General features: G+C 40.6%; 1 protein-coding gene across 10 annotated transcripts in view; it reads left to right on the forward strand.

Moving 5' to 3' along the window:
• The window catches only part of PLCB4 (phospholipase C beta 4), a 186,400-nt gene that overhangs the window by 135,653 nt on the left and 31,974 nt on the right, over positions 1-18,773 (forward strand). For 8 of the 10 annotated variants that reach the window (XM_030268791.4, XM_030268786.4, XM_072927413.1 and 5 more), the window contains 10 exons: positions 535-630; positions 1,692-1,792; positions 3,461-3,496; positions 6,122-6,263; positions 6,951-7,035; positions 7,268-7,392; positions 9,334-9,385; positions 10,895-10,997; positions 12,571-12,735; positions 15,518-15,722. In XM_030268791.4, the coding sequence (XP_030124651.1) occupies positions 535-630; positions 1,692-1,792; positions 3,461-3,496; positions 6,122-6,263; positions 6,951-7,035; positions 7,268-7,392; positions 9,334-9,385; positions 10,895-10,997; positions 12,571-12,735; positions 15,518-15,722 (1,110 nt within the window). The remainder of the gene's footprint in view (positions 1-534; positions 631-1,691; positions 1,793-3,460; positions 3,497-6,121; positions 6,264-6,950; positions 7,036-7,267; positions 7,393-9,333; positions 9,386-10,894; positions 10,998-12,570; positions 12,736-15,517; positions 15,723-18,773) is intronic. The other 2 variants (XM_072927412.1, XM_072927414.1) reach the window with 1 other exon arrangement.

The following is an 18,773-nucleotide window of genomic DNA, read 5'->3' on the forward strand; positions in this document are numbered from 1 at the left end:
AGCACTTTGCCTTCATTTGCAGGGGTCAAACACTGAAGAGGTAGCTGTCTGTTTATCCTGTGAGGAAGTCATATGCTTACTCCAAAGACCTTTGTAGTCTGTGGAAATTTAGGAGGAATTTCTTCACAGCAGGGGTGATTAGACATTGGAATGGGCTGCCCAGGGAGGTGGGGGAGTCACCGTCCCTGGAGGAGTTTAAGGAAAGACTGGATGTGGCACTCAACCACTCTGGTTGACAATGGTGTGGTTCAGTCAGAGGTTGGATGCAGTCTCAGAGGCCTTTTCCGACCTGATTCTGTGCTTCTGTGAAATATTTTCCTTAACTTCAGTGACCACTTTTCAGATCTAACAACAGTCTGGGTTTATTGGTGCTACTTACCCTGTAAAATTTTATTGCTTAGTGAAAAGTCAGAGGACTCATTAAACAGAATGATCTGAGGATCAGGGAATAATTTGTGATGGTTCTCTTGTATTTCTTTGTGCTACAGACTGTTTATGTCATGACTAATTTAATTTCGTTTTTCATATTAACAGAACAGCTTGATGCTCTGAAGAAGATGATGGAGGCTGGGGAAACCTCTGCTCCTGTAAACATCCTGGAGGATGATAATGAAGAGGAAATAGAAAACGGTGAGTGTTTCCTGGAGAAGGGCTCTCAGACTTGCCTGTGGCAGATCCGAGGGCTGGCTGCTCCTTTCCCACATGCCTGTGCTTTGTGGGCAGCAGCAGCTCTGGGCTCAGTGCAGGACCATCTGTCCAGACCCCAGCCTTTCCACCTCACCCCAGACAATTTTAACTTCCATTTACTGGTCAGAAGTTGTGTTAGAGCACCAACCAAATCAGATTTTCATTCTGTCTGGGAGAGAGAGACTAAGAAGTTGTGATCTTTGTTTTGAACACACATGTTGTCACTGTGTTTAACACTTGCCTCAGCATCAGAGGGGATTGCTGCATTATACTTTATAAGGATAAAATGAGGGGTAGGATTTTTCTTACCAAACCTCAGTTATCCTCAGTGTAAATGTGCAGCTCTGAGTCAGTGATGTGGCCAGCAGGGAAATATAGGGTGTGATCCACCCTGTCTGTTTGAAATGTCCACCTTCAGAAGATATAAATCACACCCCACCTGCCAGTGTCTGAACCAAGGGACTGGCCTGTGCCCTCTGTCACAGTGAATGTCCCAGCTTTAGCCTACCACCTGCTCCTCTCATTTATTTGACTTCTTTTTTCCTTTACTTTTTAGCTTTGAGTACTGTAGATTCTAATGAAAATCACCTTAAAAGCAAATGAAAACAATTCCCTATAGTGAGGGCACACAAGGAGCCTGACAATGCACTCAAGAAGCCTGGCCACTGGCATCTTCTTTATTTAAAGAACTCTGTCATCAGTGTTGTTATTTCCCAAGGCTATTGGTTTTGGGGTTTTTTTACACCTTTGCTAGGCAAAATACGGATTACTTCAAAAATATAGCAAATAAAATTTTCTTACTAACTGTCTCAGGCCTTAGTTGTAATTTACTGCACTTGGAAACAGTTAACTAACTCTTAGAAATCTAATACCCTGGATTTTATTCCTGTTTTAAAAAATTCCAAACCCAAACCTCTGAATTCAACTGTCATTTGTTTCATGCCTTGCAAAGAAAACAGCAGCTGCTGTGGTTTTTGCACTGATCCTTTTTATTTTCTGTGCAGCTGACCAGGAAGAGGAAGCTCATCCTGAGTATAAATTTGGAAGTGACCTTACTGTAGATGATTACAGTCAAAAAGAAGCTGTTGCCATCAGTGTCAAAAAGGTGGGATTGCTTCTTTCATATATGTATTTTTACAAAAACGTTCCATGGAGGTTGTTGCAAAAGCTTTGTGGAAACATCAGAGCACTTGTTGGAAGGTTCAAACCCAAGATCTTCACCAGGTGCCCCTTACCTTTAGGTTCATGAGAGCACAAAGCTTTGTAGACAAAAATAGTCTCCTCTTGTTCAGGTGGGATATGTACTCATTGAGGAAACAGAATCAGTATGTAGGGAACAATATACAAGTGGAGGATTTCATCAGAAATACCAATTAAAGGCAGCAAACAGTTTCCTGCTCCAGCTTCTGGTGTTTTACTTTGCATCTCAGGTGCAGAATCCTAATAAGAGTGGAACATCAGCTTTCTTTCTCAGCAGTATTTTTGCAGGGCTGCACTCAGTGTCTTCACTGCAGGGTTTTCCTACATAATTTTTCATGCTTAACCCTTCAGGTAGGTTTTCTCTTCCACCTACAGCAGGGAAGGCAAAACAGGACAATAATTTCCAGTGGGTGATGTGGCAGGGGGGCTCTGGCAGACAGGGAAAAGGTTCTCTTTATTCCACTCATACCTGACCATTACAGTTTATCAGTAAATTGAATATTAGTTGATAGTAATTAGATACAGAATAATGGAATTCAGAACTAAGTTGTTCTGGCACTGAAGGCACTAGTGCTGCTTGCTACAGAGAAAAGCCCACATGTGAGGGCTAAGATACCTTAGTAGATTATGTTTCTCTGCCACTCAAGTATTTTGGCTACTTCTTCCCTCCTCCTTGGTTTCCTTTGGATCTTTCTCCAGACAGAAGTATAGGTGTGGAAAATAGCAGTATGTCTGTAGCAGAGACATCAGACCTGCCTTCTGTGTATCCCTTCAAGTCATCAACTTTGCTCCCTCAGGACTTTTATGGATCCTCCCATTGAAGTATCATTTCACTTCTTTGCGTTTTCTAAGTTCTTGGTCCTTAACTACCTGAATAGTTTGGGGTGTCTTGTTTGGATGGGTTTGGTTTTTTGTTATTATTGTTATTCTTTTGAGGATTTTTGTTTGTTTGTTTCCAGATTAGTTGCTTATCCTCAGCACATGTCCTTGGGTAACTTCTCTGCTTCTTTGCTGATCAGTAACTTGATCTTTATTCTGCAGGAATGTGCATTCAGTACCAAGATAGTATTTATCTGAGATTCTCAGTACTGGTAGCTTTTAGTTGAAGGCAGACACCAGACTGCTGCATTGCAAATAACATTTTGAGACAGGCTTTCTCCATGTGGACATTTCAAGCACAGTTCACAACCCTCTTAACCCTCAGTTTTCAGTGCCTGACAGTTTGCACATCCAGATCAGATGATCTTTATTGTGGTATCTTTATCTGGGTGTGTTACTCTTTCATTCTTCTCTGAAGCTTCCTGTCCCCAGCATCTAGTGATAGTTCTGGTTTAGGCTTAACTGTCTGGCATTCTTCATCCTATTCCCATAGCTAAGTTTCAGATCTTGTGTACTCAAATTTGGAATAGACTACAAGTTTTTGAAAGTGTATGGAACAGATGAGCCTTGCAGGAAGATGGAAAAGGGTTTACTTTTTGCTAAATACATCCGTTTTTTGAGGATTTTTTTCTCCTTATTGTGTTTCCTATTGTTTTTTCTTTGGGTAATGTATATATTTATTTTTTTCCCTCAGGCTGTTGAAGATTCTGAGCAAGAAAACAATAAAAAGGTGACACAGGATGTAATGTAGTTTATTTTATTGCTTCATATATAACATGCATATTACTTACCGTGCATTCTTAGTGGTTTAACAATTTTATGCTCAGTTTCACCACACCTATTTTTGAAAGTGACTCTACCTCCCTTTGGTCCTCTAGGGTTCTTCTGCTATACTTTTATACTGGGGTCAGGGCTGTCAGAAAATCTGGGGACAGACAGGAGTGCATGACCTTTGCCTGCTTAGAAGTATCTGATCTCATGCACTGGGAAACCTGTTCTCTGAATGGTGTTGAGATGTATTATCCCTGCTTTATTTTTCCTTCTGTCCTTACCCTGACTGCACTTTGTTTTCCTCTCTCTTTCTTCCTTTTGCTTTCCCTTGGGACTTCTGCATTTATCTTCCCCCAGGAATCCCTTCTGTAAGACTCTTCCCATCTCTTTCCACTCTCCTTCTCCTCCTCTTCAATCATTCAAGCTGCTCCTGTTCATAACCACACTTTGTTTCAGTCTGTGTTGTTTTCTAAGTGAGTTCTGCTTCTTTTCTTGAGGGGTGGGGAGGTGCAAATAACATGCAGATCAACTTTCCCCCTTGTCTTCTCTATCTCCTAAAAGGCTCACTTGCTGTTGTAACCATTCCTTTGTTTCTTCAGACTTTAGGAAACATTCCATCCTTGCCCCTTTCTTAACTCATAGTTTTAAAGTTGTGAACACTGCAGAGTATTGCCCTATTCTAAAAATTAAGGGTCTGCAAGGGAATAAGATAAAAACAGTGGCTAGTAAATTGTGTTTGAGCCAAAGTGTCACTAATGCAGTCACGGAGCTGTACCTGCAGGGTGCCATTGCCTGGGCACTGAGGCATCACAATCCCTTTTGATCCCCTTTTCACTATGGTTCCTTTAGCTGTAGGTGTGAATGGATCAAGATAGTCAAATATGATTAGCTGTTCTCAGCAGTCAACAGCAGGCACTTTAAAGAACCCTTGGTTTTAGAAGATGAGTGGGTCAGTTCTTCCTGAGTTAATGGCCTTTCAAAAGTTAGGATACTGAAAAGAACTGGTTTCATTAAGTAAATTTTGCCTGAATTTGACCTAAGCTCTCTTAACAGCTATTGACCTAGTACAAAAAAAAAAAAAAAAAAACAAAAAAACCCTTGTTTTTCTGTTGTCTATTAACACAGGGATGTGCTGTGGGCATATCTTGGGATCACATCTGTGAAACCTCAATATGCACATTTCTGAAAAGCAGTTTGGTTGAGCCCTGATGATCAGCATTAAAATATGGTGTCAGTTTGATTTTACGGGCTGCTGGAAGTTTAATTCAGTCCAAAATGCACATACAACAATGTGTACCTGGACTCATTCTGCTAACTCAGTCATTCTGTGCAGTCAGAAAATTGTGTTCCTTGTGTGACTATAATCATCTCATACCAAGGCATAAATGGTTCCAGTTCACATGGTTTTCATTCTTTGAGATGTGTCTGCACTGCCTGGCAGGCAGAGGTGCCATAATTCTGGTAAGTGGGTTCACTTTTCCTTTACTCTCCCACCTCAGGGAGTAAATGGGTTTCAGTAGTGTAGGTTCTGTGAACTGCATTTTCCTCCAAGCCCCGAAAGGGCTTGGTAGTGCTTCCTCTTGCTGACTATTTCCTGGGCCAGTGATGAGGGAGAACTTCTGACAAACACAAGCTGCAGTCTGAATGTTTGAATAAACTTTCTACTTCCCAGCGGAAGATCACTGTCAGCCTACAGGCAGATTTTTTGGTAGGAGAACAACCAAAAATGCTTGTGTGGGAAAATCATGATGAATTGCAGAGATTGCTTAGCTTGACAGAGATTCTTTTTTTCTTTTTTTTCATTTCAGTGAAAAGAACATGTTTCAAACTGGTTTAGGGAAAGGCAAATATTGGACAGGTAGAGCCAATTCAGAAGTGCTTCCTGATGTGGTTTTCAGATGAGATACTTGTAGAAAACTCTAAGTTTAGTTATAAATAAAGTGCATATTTGTATAGGTGATGGATTCAGGTTTTTATCAGTTGAAGTGGATAAGAATATGAATTTGGTACTGTGTCTCTTGTCAGTTTTGTGACATCTTTATGTCCAATTGAAGGCTGTGGTTCCTACATGTCTGAGATTGAAAAGCAAGATGTTTTCTAGAATACTACATTTTTGTTTGTTTCTGTTAGGAAAGATTAATAGTAGAACTCATTTGTGTTTTGATGGTGAGGAAGTTCTACTGAAAGCCAAGTATACACACTGTCTGTCAGAAAATGCATATTAAACCACAGTTTTTGGAATTTATTTGACAAAGATGGATCATTATCTCCCAGCATTGTTCAGACTGTTGGAATATTTATCTTTTATCCCAGTGTTATCCTACTAACTTCATGTAATATTTACCCACTGCTTAGGAGCTTTTCTATCATCAGCCCTCTTGCATGCATCCTGTAACGCTGAGAGTCTTATGTAAGCAAGAAAACAAAGCTTAACTTGTGACACTAAACTTCTACTTTTCTTGTATTAATTTGCACTGTCTTTGACCTTCTACAGATTTGGCTATAATTTTGTACCACCTTTGAAAAACCCAGCAGCAGTGTTTGCACACAGAAATGGTGATTGTTCTTTTTAATGTGTTTCCAGGGTTTAGTAACTGTGGAAGATGAACAAGCATGGATGGCATCTTACAAATATGTAGGTGCCACAACCAATATACATCCATATTTATCAACAATGGTCAACTATGCTCAACCTGTAAAATTTCAAGGTTTCGATGTAGCAGAAGGTAACATAAAAGGTTGAATAAAATACGAGTATTTGCTTAACCTAGGTAGTTTTTTGATCTCTACATTTCCTGAATTTAGAAATAAAGGTGTTAAGACTTTTATAGTTTAATGACCGTCCTCAGTATGTTTGTGGACCTGTTTCCTTGAATGTGAAGTTAGCATGTTATTCCATTAGTCATCCACACGGAGTCACTAAATTACTGGGAGAACATGAAGCTGTTGAGGTTGGTTCTATTCCATGAGCCTTTCCAACTGAAATGCTTTTTTTTAGTTCATTTCTCTCTGCAGTAAGGTGAGCACAGCTGTCACAGTGGGCAGCAGTGAGCTGATACCGCACACCAGACAATTTATCACGTTGGTTTGCCTTATCTACCACACAACGCAGGCTCTGAGTAACAATGTTGTCCTAAACAAAAAAGGAAAATTTTGTTGATTTCCCAAGGAGTGAAACAGGAAAGTGAGTCAGAAATACTATGAAATTTCTCATCACTGTAATTTGATTCTATGAAATTTCTCATCACTGTAATTTGATTCTATGAAATTTCTTATAACTATAATTTGATTCTATGAGTAATAGATAATGGGAAAGGAGACCAAAAACTGTGTCCTGCTGTTATAGTGCATGATTTTGAGTTGTGATTTGTCATTACAGAAGTGTGTTAAAATGTCTTGTCTTTTCTTTCTAGAACGTAACATTCACCATAACATGTCCTCTTTCAACGAATCAGTCGGACTAGGGTATTTGAAGACTCATGCCATTGAGTTTGTGAAGTATCCTTTCACCTCCTCATCCCACTTTTCTACCAGTCCTAAAATAAAGCAGTGCACCTTTCTAGATTTAGTGTTGCATGTCTACAAAGGAGAAAGGGATGTACCTCACAGAAGAAGAAATAGTGAGATTAACAGAAGAGGAGTGTTTTAATGTAGAAATGGTGAAGGTACCAGGCCGTGCCTCTACATTTCTATGATGGTTTTGTTTGATTTTCCTTGATGAATTCTCTAGTTACAATAAGCGACAAATGAGTCGGATATACCCAAAGGGAGGCCGTGTGGATTCCAGTAATTACATGCCTCAAATTTTCTGGAACGCTGGCTGCCAGATGGTCTCACTGAACTATCAGACCCCAGGTAGGCAGCAACGACCAGTGAACCTCAATCCTAAAGAATGGCTTGGGCAGAAACTCTCAGACAGATGCCATGGATTTGCTCCTGGCATTTCTGGAGGAAACAGACATATGGCTAAATAATACAGCGGGGTGTAATCACGGGAGCGTAAGACAAGGAGCAATAAAAACAGCCATGCACAGAAGGAAAATTCAGTCCTCTTTTATGGAAAAATAATGGAGTACTGCATCTTCATACAGAAATGGTTTTTATTAATAAAAACTGTTAATTACAGGGAAATCAGTGCTTGCACAAAACACAGCTCTGGCACAGTTGGGTGCATGTCTGCAGAGTAAAGATGGAGTGCACAGATTAAGATGGTAAAAAGTAATGACTGTGTGACAAATGCATTTCTAGACCAGTTGTTGTGAAGTGTTAGGAGTCATGTGCTCAGGTCTGAGATCCCAGCTGAGAGAATGATGCCAGGGAATGGAAATGCCTCTCTGCAGGGTGATCTGAGAGAAGATGTACTGTTCCTGTTCAGTGAAGGTGTGAGTATAGCAGGGCAGATTTTTGTTGTTTCAGTTAGGTTTTTTAATTCATCTGGGAATGTCTTCAGTCATATATATAACAGACCCATTTCCCATTGCCTTTTTCTGGCTGTGGCAGTGCTTTGTGCTTTCTTCCCCCTCCCTGAACAGTGTCTTTGGTACTGCAGACACTCCTCTTGGTCATCCCCTGAGTTCTGTCCTGCACAGCTGTGCCCCAGGTTCACCAGCTGAGGAAGCAAGAGAAGGGGTACACTGCAATATGCTGCTTGTAGAGCACTCCACTGGACATGCCAGGGAGGTTGGAGCAAAAATGCAAGTCTCACTCTGCTCCCAGCACTGCCTCTGCCCACTGCATGTCATTCCCAACCCCTTCATATTCCGCATTAAGAGTAGGAGTTGTCTAAGTGGAAGTGAGCAACTTTTCTGTGTTCCTCTTCTGTGATCCAGCTGTGTTGTCAAGATGAAGATGATTGAGGAAATAAAAGTTACAGCTGCCCAGTAAATCCACTAATAACTGGTATGGGCATATGATAATCTTGTATTTTGTATATAGAGCACCAGCAGAATAGAATTTGTTCCCTTTGAAGGTAAAGTGAGGTGGGCAAGAGAAATACCTGTTTTGTGCTAAACCAGGAGATTATATTCATGTGTAAGTAGAAAGCTGCAGGAAAATATTTCATTTTTCCACAAAGTTTGGGAGAGGGTTGGATGAGAGGGAGATTGTTACATGTTTCTGCTATGACTTCCCATACAAGTGCTGTAACAGTACACTCACTAAAACTCACATGCTTTTAAATGTTAAAACTAAGCAGTGCTGCTGTGATATTTTTGGTTTCTTTGTGTGGCATTTTATTCAACTAAGTCCACAGAAAACCAGTGTGATATGCACTTCACCTTCTTTGAGACATCAGGCTACAGACAGCTTCGTCAGAAATGGTTGTCATTGTGATGGAATACATTCTTCAAGTATATTTTTTATTCTCTAGTATATTTTTAATTCTCAGGTTATTTGCACTGTTAAAACTCCTGCATACCTCTGTTATTCAAAGTGATCTGCAGAAATGTGGACATCTGCACTGTAGATATCAAAAGTTAGATGATGGAAATCCCATCCCAGGCACTTGGCATGTCCACAGTTGTTACTTCCTTGCCAACCAAGTGTGTTTGAATTCAAGGAAAGGCTTTTTCCTAAGCACAGCATGGACTTCAGCGTGCTTGGTAAAGCTGTTACTCCTGTGAAAAAATATGAAGTTTTCCCGTTGCTTCCTTTTATTTCTTAGAAGTGGGGTTTATATATACATTAAATTAAATTTTTGTTTAAACCTATTATTCTGGAAAAACAGTCTTATTTTTTGATCTAGTTCATGATCTGCATTATTCAGCAGGAAAATTAGTAAATTTTCTCTCCTGGCAGATTTAGCAATGCAGTTGAATCAAGGAAAATTTGAGTACAATGGATCGTGCGGGTAAGTGTTATGATTTAAACTGTTGTCACTGTGTATCAGAGTCCTTTACTGAGGTTTTAATAAGATTTTTGTCACTGTTAATTATGTGTTACAAAAGGAAAATGGGATGCTAGGTGAAGAATAGAAATCAGCAGAGTTCAGGGAGAATTATCCCCCAAAAGGAGGCATTCTAATGAATATGCTTTTAATTTTGCCTAGTTTTTAAATGAGATCCAAGAGGCATTCCTGGATTCTTACATCAGTGTTTTGATAATAATGTAGTGGGAATGCATAGTAATGTTTTGATATGCACTGTAAATGTGGTGTTTCAGTCACTGAAGGGAAATGAAAAACTGAGCATTTCCTCCTGCCTGTGCTCCTATTTTCTCAGATTTGCAGATCTCATGCTGATGAAACAAGATAATTTCAGCATTTTTTATTTCAGCAGGCTGAAAACAGAGGCTAAGGATAGTTAGTTCCCTTCTGCCCCAACCTGCTTTAACAAAATATTAAGAAATCACTTTTCTAATGGAAGAAAAACATTTTAATTGAAGAAAAATGAGTAATATTACTTCCAAACAGAAACAATTTTATTTAAAAATGGGTGAAAACATTGACATTCTTTCCACCAAATTTTTTCTAGCATTTTTAACCTTTGAATTCTGTCTAGGCCTTTATCATATTGTGTATCAGTGACTGATTAGAGAGACTAAGGGTGGATAAAAATTCATTTTCTAACAGCTTTGTCTGTCAGGGTTGCAGAATTAGCAAGATTTTTCTAGTTGCACATTTTCTTCTATCAGTGGAAGAGAATGTCTATAGCGTGCAGCCTTTCTGCAGTGATCAACTGCTGTTTCATTTTGATGGCAGAATCCTTGGGTTTTGGTGCACCAGAGCACAAATTGGCTTCATTGATATGTTGATGCAGGGTGAGGTCCTCAGGGAGGCATTGTGAGTGTTATTGTGGTGGTACCTTTCATGCTGCTATAATTAACAATCTGTCAGCACTGACATTATCAGTTGTTTCCCCCAAGGTTTCATAACCACAATGAAAAAATCAGCTTCAAGCTGAAATTTAGTGTATAAGTCTTGAACAGTAAGGAACTGTTTCATCTGGAAAAATAAAATTGGAAAATCCCTCTGTGCTTTTCCAGAGTGTTAAAGTATTAAAACAAATGAGAGCATCTGTGTTTTATTACATGGTAACTCCCTGTATTTTTTAGCTATATTATTCAGTTGTTTTGAAATGTCCTTGATCATATTACATTTATTTTTATCTCAAAATCCCAGATTGATTTAATCTCTCAGTAGCTGGCAATTCAAAATGAAAATTAGTGTTTATCTGTGTTCCAGACAACCGTAATACTTTCTTTTACTGCCTCACACTTGCAGCTGGAATGAGTCTGTATTTTACATTGCTGTAGGAGAGCTCATTGTTTAAAGGCAGAACATCCATTTCATATGTATTTAATACAATTTTATTTTCCAATCAAGAATAATTTTCTCTTTTTTTTTTTCCCTTTCAATAAGGTATCTACTAAAGCCAGATTTCATGCGACGACCAGACAGGACATTTGACCCGTTCTCTGAAACTCCTGTAGATGGTGTTATTGCTGCAACATGTTCTGTACAGGTAAAACAGCAACAGACAGCTGGCATCACATCCAAAAGCACATTTAAAATAACCAGAAAATTGGATATATGCACTAAATGTGCTTGGACTGGGTAGACTTCAGCAAATGATTTCCTTTTTTTGTCTTTTTTAATATTGCTGGCTAAGATGCCTTTGTTTCCTTGATCTGAGTGGGATATGATAGAATTGGAAATTATGTGTTATTGCACATGGTGGTGTTCTGACAACCTTGGTGGTCTTTTTGAAATACACAAGCCCACACAAATGGATAAAGGAGGAAAGTTCCTTCCCATGCACAGTATGAAATTGGACAGCATCACTTTTCATCATGGAGCAGGGAGGAGTCTGGGACAGGATATTTTCAAAATGAATGGAGAAAAATGGTTGGTGTGAGGCATGCCCTTACTTCGGAGTTATCCATGAGTAACAAAATCCATAAAACTCCTGTTCTAACAACATAGTTAGGTACCAAGTTCTGGGAGAGCCTGATGATTATAAAACCTGTTTGGTGACCAAAAGGCTTCAGCTTTCATTTAGCATTTTCCATGGGCTGCATTTAAATTTCACGCCCCTGCTGCCCAAGCATTCCTCATGCATTTTAGATGTTGAACAAGTTCGATTTGCATGTCTAAGTAGAATAAGTATGTTTTATTTAAGTTGTTTCTCTTAAATGGTAGTCAAAGCACAGTTCCTCCAAGAAGGAAGTGGGGTCAGATTGTTGCTAGGTCATGTATTTTGACAGTTACTTTTCTTTTGTGACTAAAACTAGTAGAAAATTACATACAAATTTTGTAATTAAGGAGTTGAATGGAGCAAAATCCAGCAATGATACACCTCAGCCACATAACATTTAGATCTGTTATCCAGAGTGGTCCCCAGAAGGATGTTAGGTCATGGATTTAGAATGAGCTTAGGTCTGTGAAATGTTTCAGTTTTTTTCTTCCCTCCTTGATTGTAGTAATGAAAACATTAGCTGTATTTTTAAGTAATAGATCATCTTGTTGAAATAAAAATTTTCCCTGGAGTAATCACCTGCTGTGGTTAGATTCACCTTGGCTTGGAGTAAAATGGCAACAAATCTTCATATCTCTAACGATACTGAGGAATCATGTGGGATTTTGGTTTTTTTCACTTTTTCACGTTCCAGACTTTCCAGACACGTAATACAGAGTCAGACCGGCACATGATTAGTTTCAATCCTTCACCTAAGTGAAAGCAGAGCAGTAGTTTCCTTTACTTCTTGTGGTCAAGGTATATCATAGAAAAAAGTGCCTTTGAAGAGAGTGTTAGAAGCTGTGGAATAGCAATGCCAGCTCTGGTCATTCCATTCAGTATTTTTGTACAGTGAATGCATCCGTGAGACACTGGCTGGTAATACCACTTTAGATGAAGGTTGTATTTCTATATCTGATCACAGAAGCTTTTCCAAAGAGGTGCAGTTTGAAATACACCGTTTGCACACGAGGAGCTAAACACATCTGTTGGCTATAAACCATTTCTCAGTAAGAAATGACCACCGTTTCCAATATCCTTCCTCTGCACTGCTTTTGCTTGCTCTGTTGCTGTGTTGCAGGTGATATCTGGGCAGTTCTTGTCAGACAAGAAGATTGGGACCTACGTAGAGGTGGATATGTACGGGCTGCCCACGGACACGATTCGCAAGGAGTTCCGCACGCGCATGGTGATGAACAACGGCCTGAACCCCGTGTACAACGAGGAGTCCTTTGTCTTCAGGAAGGTAGGATTTGGCATCTCTGCAGAGCACAGCCTGTGCTTTGCTCGTGCCCATGAGCTGCCCTGCCCTCCTGAGCCAGCCCTCCCTGCTTCAGCCTGGCTGCTCACATGGATGAGTGCTGTTCCATGGAAAAGGGTTTGTAGGGCCCCTGTTTACTGCCGTAAACAATGGAAAGCTGAAATCAGCTTTCAAGAGGCTGCTTGGTTTTGGTTTGTTTTGGTTCTGTTTTTTCTTAATTTTGCTTTGGTTTTGTTTTTTAACAGATAACCTCTGTAGCTATCACATGATTTTTTTGTTGTTGTTTTTTTTGTTTCCATTTGGCTTTTTCCTCCCTTTTGCTTCCTCCTCCCACTTGGAGGTAGCCACCTCCTCTGTGACCATGCCTGTGTTCAAGGTATGCAGTCTGCTCAGAATGAGCCTCGCTGGTGGACACCATCATTCCCTGGAGAATTTCTTCTTCCCTGCCCTGGCAGTGGTTGCTATCTTGCACTGTTCCTTCAGCCCAGAGGGCAGGTGAGATGCTGCATCCAAAGCTAAGGTCAATGTCATTACATGGAAAAGTTGGAAGGGTGCTGTGTTCCTCAGGCGTGTTGCCAGCTCCCTCCTTCAGTAGTCCATGTGCATCATGTACCTTCTTCTTTATTTTTTTTTCCAGTACTGAAAGAAAAAACAACCCTTTTTTTCTTGGCATGGGGTATTTAAAGAGAGAGACCATTTGTCCGTGTTCAGTTTTTATCTCTCAGTCTTTATATATATATGATACACACATATATATATATATATATATATATATTTATTTATTTTATTCTTCTTCTGTTGCCTGGAGTTTCATCCAGACTACATGTGTTACAGTGCTGTCTTGGATAACATCTGTTTTGCTTACACCTGTTTTGTTGTCATGCAGAATTGTTGCTCTTTTATTCCAAAGTTCAGACTTCTAGTCCAGATTTCAGACTTTTTGCCAAGTGGTGGTAACTCTTCACACTTGGGTATATTACATAGTTACTCTGCTTTCCTAAGAGCATAGCCAGTTTTTAAGAGAAATTTAGTTGATGCAAGAGTTTTTTCTGAACTCACATTCTGGAATTAATGTGACTTCAGGTGCTGTTCTCTGTGTGTGAGGAGGCACAGGGAAGATGCTTACATACAAGCAATTTGGCTGCCCATGGCTTGCTGGCCATATGACCAGCATCTGCTGCTGTCTGATTTCTTACATCAAAAAGGCCATAAATTCCAGGGTGCACCCCTGTGCAGCCTGTGTGTTGGGACATGGGTACAGAGGCTGAGGCCAATATTTCTCATTACTACTCTCCAGTGAGCAATCTGATGGTCACACACTCTCTTGAGCTCATAGGTCAGCCAAGAGATGTTTTTCTTCATCTCAGGCCCTTATCATAGCTTAGCAATGTAATCAGCATACCCTGCAGATCAAGCAGATAGGTGGCAAGAACACAGCAGGAAGGATTTCTCCAGCTGGAGATACTGAAGGCACAGGGTGCACAGTGCTAAAACCTTATGTGAGGGTGGAAGTGCCTAGCAGGTTACCACAGAACTAATTAATGCAGAGAAAACAATAAACTCAGTCCCCACTTCTGGTCCCTGGCAAATCTGTGTCAAAGACCATCATGTAATGAAAGATGTGCTGAGCTATAGGGGAGAGATCTTACCTGCCCTGCTTGGGTTGCAGTGTTCTTCTCAGGCTGATCTTTAACCCTACACAGCTGTTCTCAGGTACTGTGTTTGATTGTTCTTCTGTCACGTTTTCTCATATTTATTTTAATTAAAATAAAGTTTCAGTCGCTCTGACCTGGGTTCTGTGTTGTCCCTCTGTTGTGTAAGGGGAGGAGGGAGTAGGTGCTGGTGGTGACCTGTGCTGGGAGTGCTAAGCTGTAGTTGAGTAGAGCAGGATATCCATGAACTACTCACAGGGGTTCAGAGACCAAAAGCAGCCTTTACTTTGTGCTCCCCAAGACTGAGAATGGAAGTGGCAGGGGGAAGGTCTAAGGGAGAAGGCAGACAAGATTTATTGAGGTCTTCCCTTTTGTCCCACAGGAGATGGTGAGTAGCACCAGGTAGGGAAGGAGTGGGAAGTCTTTCCCAGTGTATGGTGGGAATGGGCTGGCAGAGGAGCTACACCTCTGTTTGTCTGCTTCCACCTTACTGCTGCAGGCACAGAGGCAACACCTCTGCTGTAGGGAGGGCAGGGGATTGCTTTGGTCCTCTCCTGGTCAGCCCAGCCGGGGACTGACAGGTGCAGGAGGCTGCAGCACCCCTATTCCCATGCATGCCTTGAACGCTTACATCCTGAGTGCAGCACACCCACCTCTGCTGGCAGCACAGCATTTCAGCAGCTCAGACATCCCCAGCAGCCTGTGCTTGCACTCTCCTGGCCCTTTTGGATGCATCCCAAATCCCATCTTTCTGTCATAATTCCTGCTGATCCAGCACTACCTGCCCTTTGATTGCTGCTGTATCTGTCATTTCCCATGCAGTATTTACCTGCCTTCTTATCACTGCCACCAGTCTTCAGTAATGAAAAATAAACATGCAAAATATTTAGCTGGTGTAACTGTGAGCTCAGGATTTACATAACCTGAAATCTACCCATTATTTAGGGTGAAAAAAGCTTTTCTAGGAAAGATTTAATTTTGAAAACAGGGGTTTGCAGGGAATGACCTGATCTTACAGTGCTGATAGTTTCTGGTATCCAGAGTTCACGCATGGGAGGCGGGGAGGAAGCTGCTGTGTCAGTGCCATTAAATGTCTGTGTTTTGTGGCTTTCCAGGTTATCCTCCCTGACCTTGCTGTCCTGAGAATAGCAGTGTATGATGACAATAATAAGCTGATTGGTCAGAGGATCCTGCCTCTGGATGGGCTGCAAGCAGGTTACAGACACATTTCCCTCCGGAACGAGGGCAACAAACCCCTTTCTCTTCCAACGGTTTTCTGCAACATTGTGCTTAAAACTTATGTGCCTGATGGGTTTGGAGGTGAGATCAGCTTTTGTCTCGGTGTGCTGTGGCTCTTGAACGTTGGTGTGCAAGTCCTGAATGCTCCAGGGTCACTGTGCCAGCCAGAAGCACATGTGCAGTGCTGGAGGATGGAAAGATCCAGTATTTCTAGCTTTCTGTATCTCCTTGGAATCTCTGGATATTGAGAGAAGGAATCTGCTTTTTTACTAAGGGCCTGCCTCAGTGTTGATGATAAAAGCTTTAAGGTACTAAAATGAGAAAATAATGTGGAAAATTATCTACTACTTCTTAGCTCAATTTGATTTTCTCTGTTGACAATTTAAAGTCTTTTCTTTTTATTACATATTGTGTGGCATAAATATCTGTAAGGTTAGGATGGACTTTATCTATATTGATTGGATTATAAGTATAAAAAATACATGCAGAAATATAGGTTCTTTTCAAACAAAACCAATTCTATATTCTTTGGAATATTGGCGTATTTTTGGAAATGGCCAGTGAAATAATTTAACATCCACTGCATCTCTGCATTTTCCTCTCCCAATTTTACATGTTTTTAGTGTGGTTTAATTGTTTTTGGGTTCTCAGGAAAGTTAATTTAATGTGAGCCATATCCATGATCAGATTGGCAGAGCTGGGGTCATTTATACTGAGCAGTGGCAAATTGCCACATATGTGTGGGAGCAAAGAGCTGAGAATAATCATTACACCACTAAAATCTGTGTAATGCTTGAGTTCCCTCTGACAGAAAGGGCTTCTTCACCCCAGAAGATGAAATTTGCTTGTGCATTGGGACAATACATAAACCATTTAAAACTGTTGAGTAGGAATTGCACAAAATGCTGGTGCTCTTACTCTGCAGCAATTACCTCAGGGGTTACTGATGAAAGATATTGATTAAACCAATGTTCTTCTCTTCACAAAACCGATTTCAAACCTGCTGCCATGCAAAGAATGGCTGCACTTCTCTGAGTGTGATTTCCACAGTAGAAACTGAAGAAGGGAAGGTTGACCTAACCGATCTTCAAGTCTGTGTTTGCTGATGCTTATCCAGGCTTTAAAAAATAACAGGCTGAAACTTCAGTAACAACATTTCATGGAAGAAAGGTGTTACAGGAGCATTTGTGTTGCTCACATGTGAAATCCTGGTTTCTGGCAAGTCAGCTGGAGTTTTGCCATGGGCCTTGGAGCGCCACCAGGCCATTATGCAGCACATTTCATCCACAGTATTTAACTGCAGGGACTTTGTCTCAAGAGAAATGTAAGCTTCTGCCTAAACTTGAGATTCTCAAGGGTAATTGAACCATCAGTCTAAGAGACATGTTTAAGTGTGCCCTTTATTTCTTACCTGAACTGAAGCTTTTGGCAGCAAATGACTCAGTTAAAATATTTTCTCGACTAAGAACATGCTTCTGATTTGGGATTGATGTTCTATGATGCCAGACTTTTTCTAAGAATAGAATTTAAACTTAGCACTGAATTTGATGTGGCTTGAGCTGCTGAGTGTGCTGGACCCACAAGGAGAAAATATTTGGTTAATTTATTTTTTAAACTGCATTCCGCACATGCAGAAGTGAAAGGCTGGTTTTCCAAAGGGTATTTCAACACCAGTTTAGAATTTGCAAATTGTGTGCTACAGTGTCAGCAGTGCAGTAGGTGGTTTGTTTGATAGAAAACATTGCTACCCTTAAGTAACAGTGTTGTTACAGTAAAACGGGGAGGGCTGGTGGTTGTAGTTTACTGTCAGCTATGGCAAAAGCAGCCTCCATATGAACAGAATTTAAATGAGCTCAATTCTAGTTCTCCTCTCCCTTCCCACATAGGCTGGATGTGCCTCATGCATTTTCCTCCTTGGTACAGAACAGCAGCATGGTGAACACCTGGGAGATAACTTCTGACACTCAGGTGGAATCATTAGTATTCTGCTGGCATGTGGTTTTCAATTACTTATCATCTGCAGTGAACTTCTCATTGTTTTATGAGCTATCATTAGGATCTCCATGGTTGTTTTAGCAAACCTGTAGGAAGGTTAAGCTCAAGTCAGTAGCTGCCTACTTTCTTTTTTCTTTCCTTTTTATTTTTTTAACCCGTATGAGTAAGATTTTAAAATGTTCCCCGAATAATAACTAGAACAAGTGATGCATTGTAGGCTTTAAAAGATGTGTTTTTCTTTTTTTATTTTATAGCTTTGTAATTTCTTGTGGTTTATTTGCATCAGCCCCTCTGTTCCAAATAAAAGCACAATAATGGCACAAATTGATGCAAATGAAGCAGCATTCTCCAAAGAGAAGCTTCTATTCTAGAAATCTGTAGTGAGTAAGCCTGGCTGTCAGGTTAGTGGTTGGTGCCCTCTGTAATGCACTCTTCCAGTGATTCTCAGAGTTTTGTATTTAACTGCAGTTCTCCAACAGAATGCTCCTCCCCACCCCCATCTCACCTCCCTGGGGAGAAAGGGGAGCATAAGCAGAGGACAGGGATGAGTCACTTCCCCTCAGAAGTGCTGAGCCTTTGGGGATGTGCTGGTGTGGTTCTTTGCAGAGCCCACAGAGGTCCTCCTCTCCCAAACACGTTAGGCATTTCTACCTAGCAGCTCCTGATAATCAGCTTCAGTTTTCAAGTGATGCAGGGTTTTCACTGAAAAGTGTATGCCAAGGACAAAGGGACATCCTTAATGAGTTAGGGAGAAGAGAAACAGCCTGTGCTCAGCCACAAGCCATTGCCATGGTTAAAAATAAATCCTACATGGCTTTTGTCTGTGTGAAATAAGTTTCACGAGACATCAGTGGGTCACAGCAGTTACTGGAGATGACCTATTCATGTAGGTAAACAGATCTCAAGGGTAATTCTGAGTGTTTAATACAACTTCCGTGGGAATGAGAGGCCTGTCTGAGCTGTGACTTCAGAGGAACATTCCACAGAACAACTCAGGTTGGAAGGCAGGTGATACAGCCCAGCCCCTACTTTGAACAAGAAGTTTCTTGCTAAACCTCTTGATGGGTTGGATATTTTCACCTTTTTTTTTTTTTTTTTTTTTTTTTTTTTTTTTTCCGTTAGAGTTAAGCACAGGAA

The sequence above is a fragment of the Taeniopygia guttata genome, chromosome 3, assembly GCF_048771995.1.
Source record: "Taeniopygia guttata chromosome 3, bTaeGut7.mat, whole genome shotgun sequence".
NCBI lineage: Eukaryota > Metazoa > Chordata > Aves > Passeriformes > Estrildidae > Taeniopygia > Taeniopygia guttata.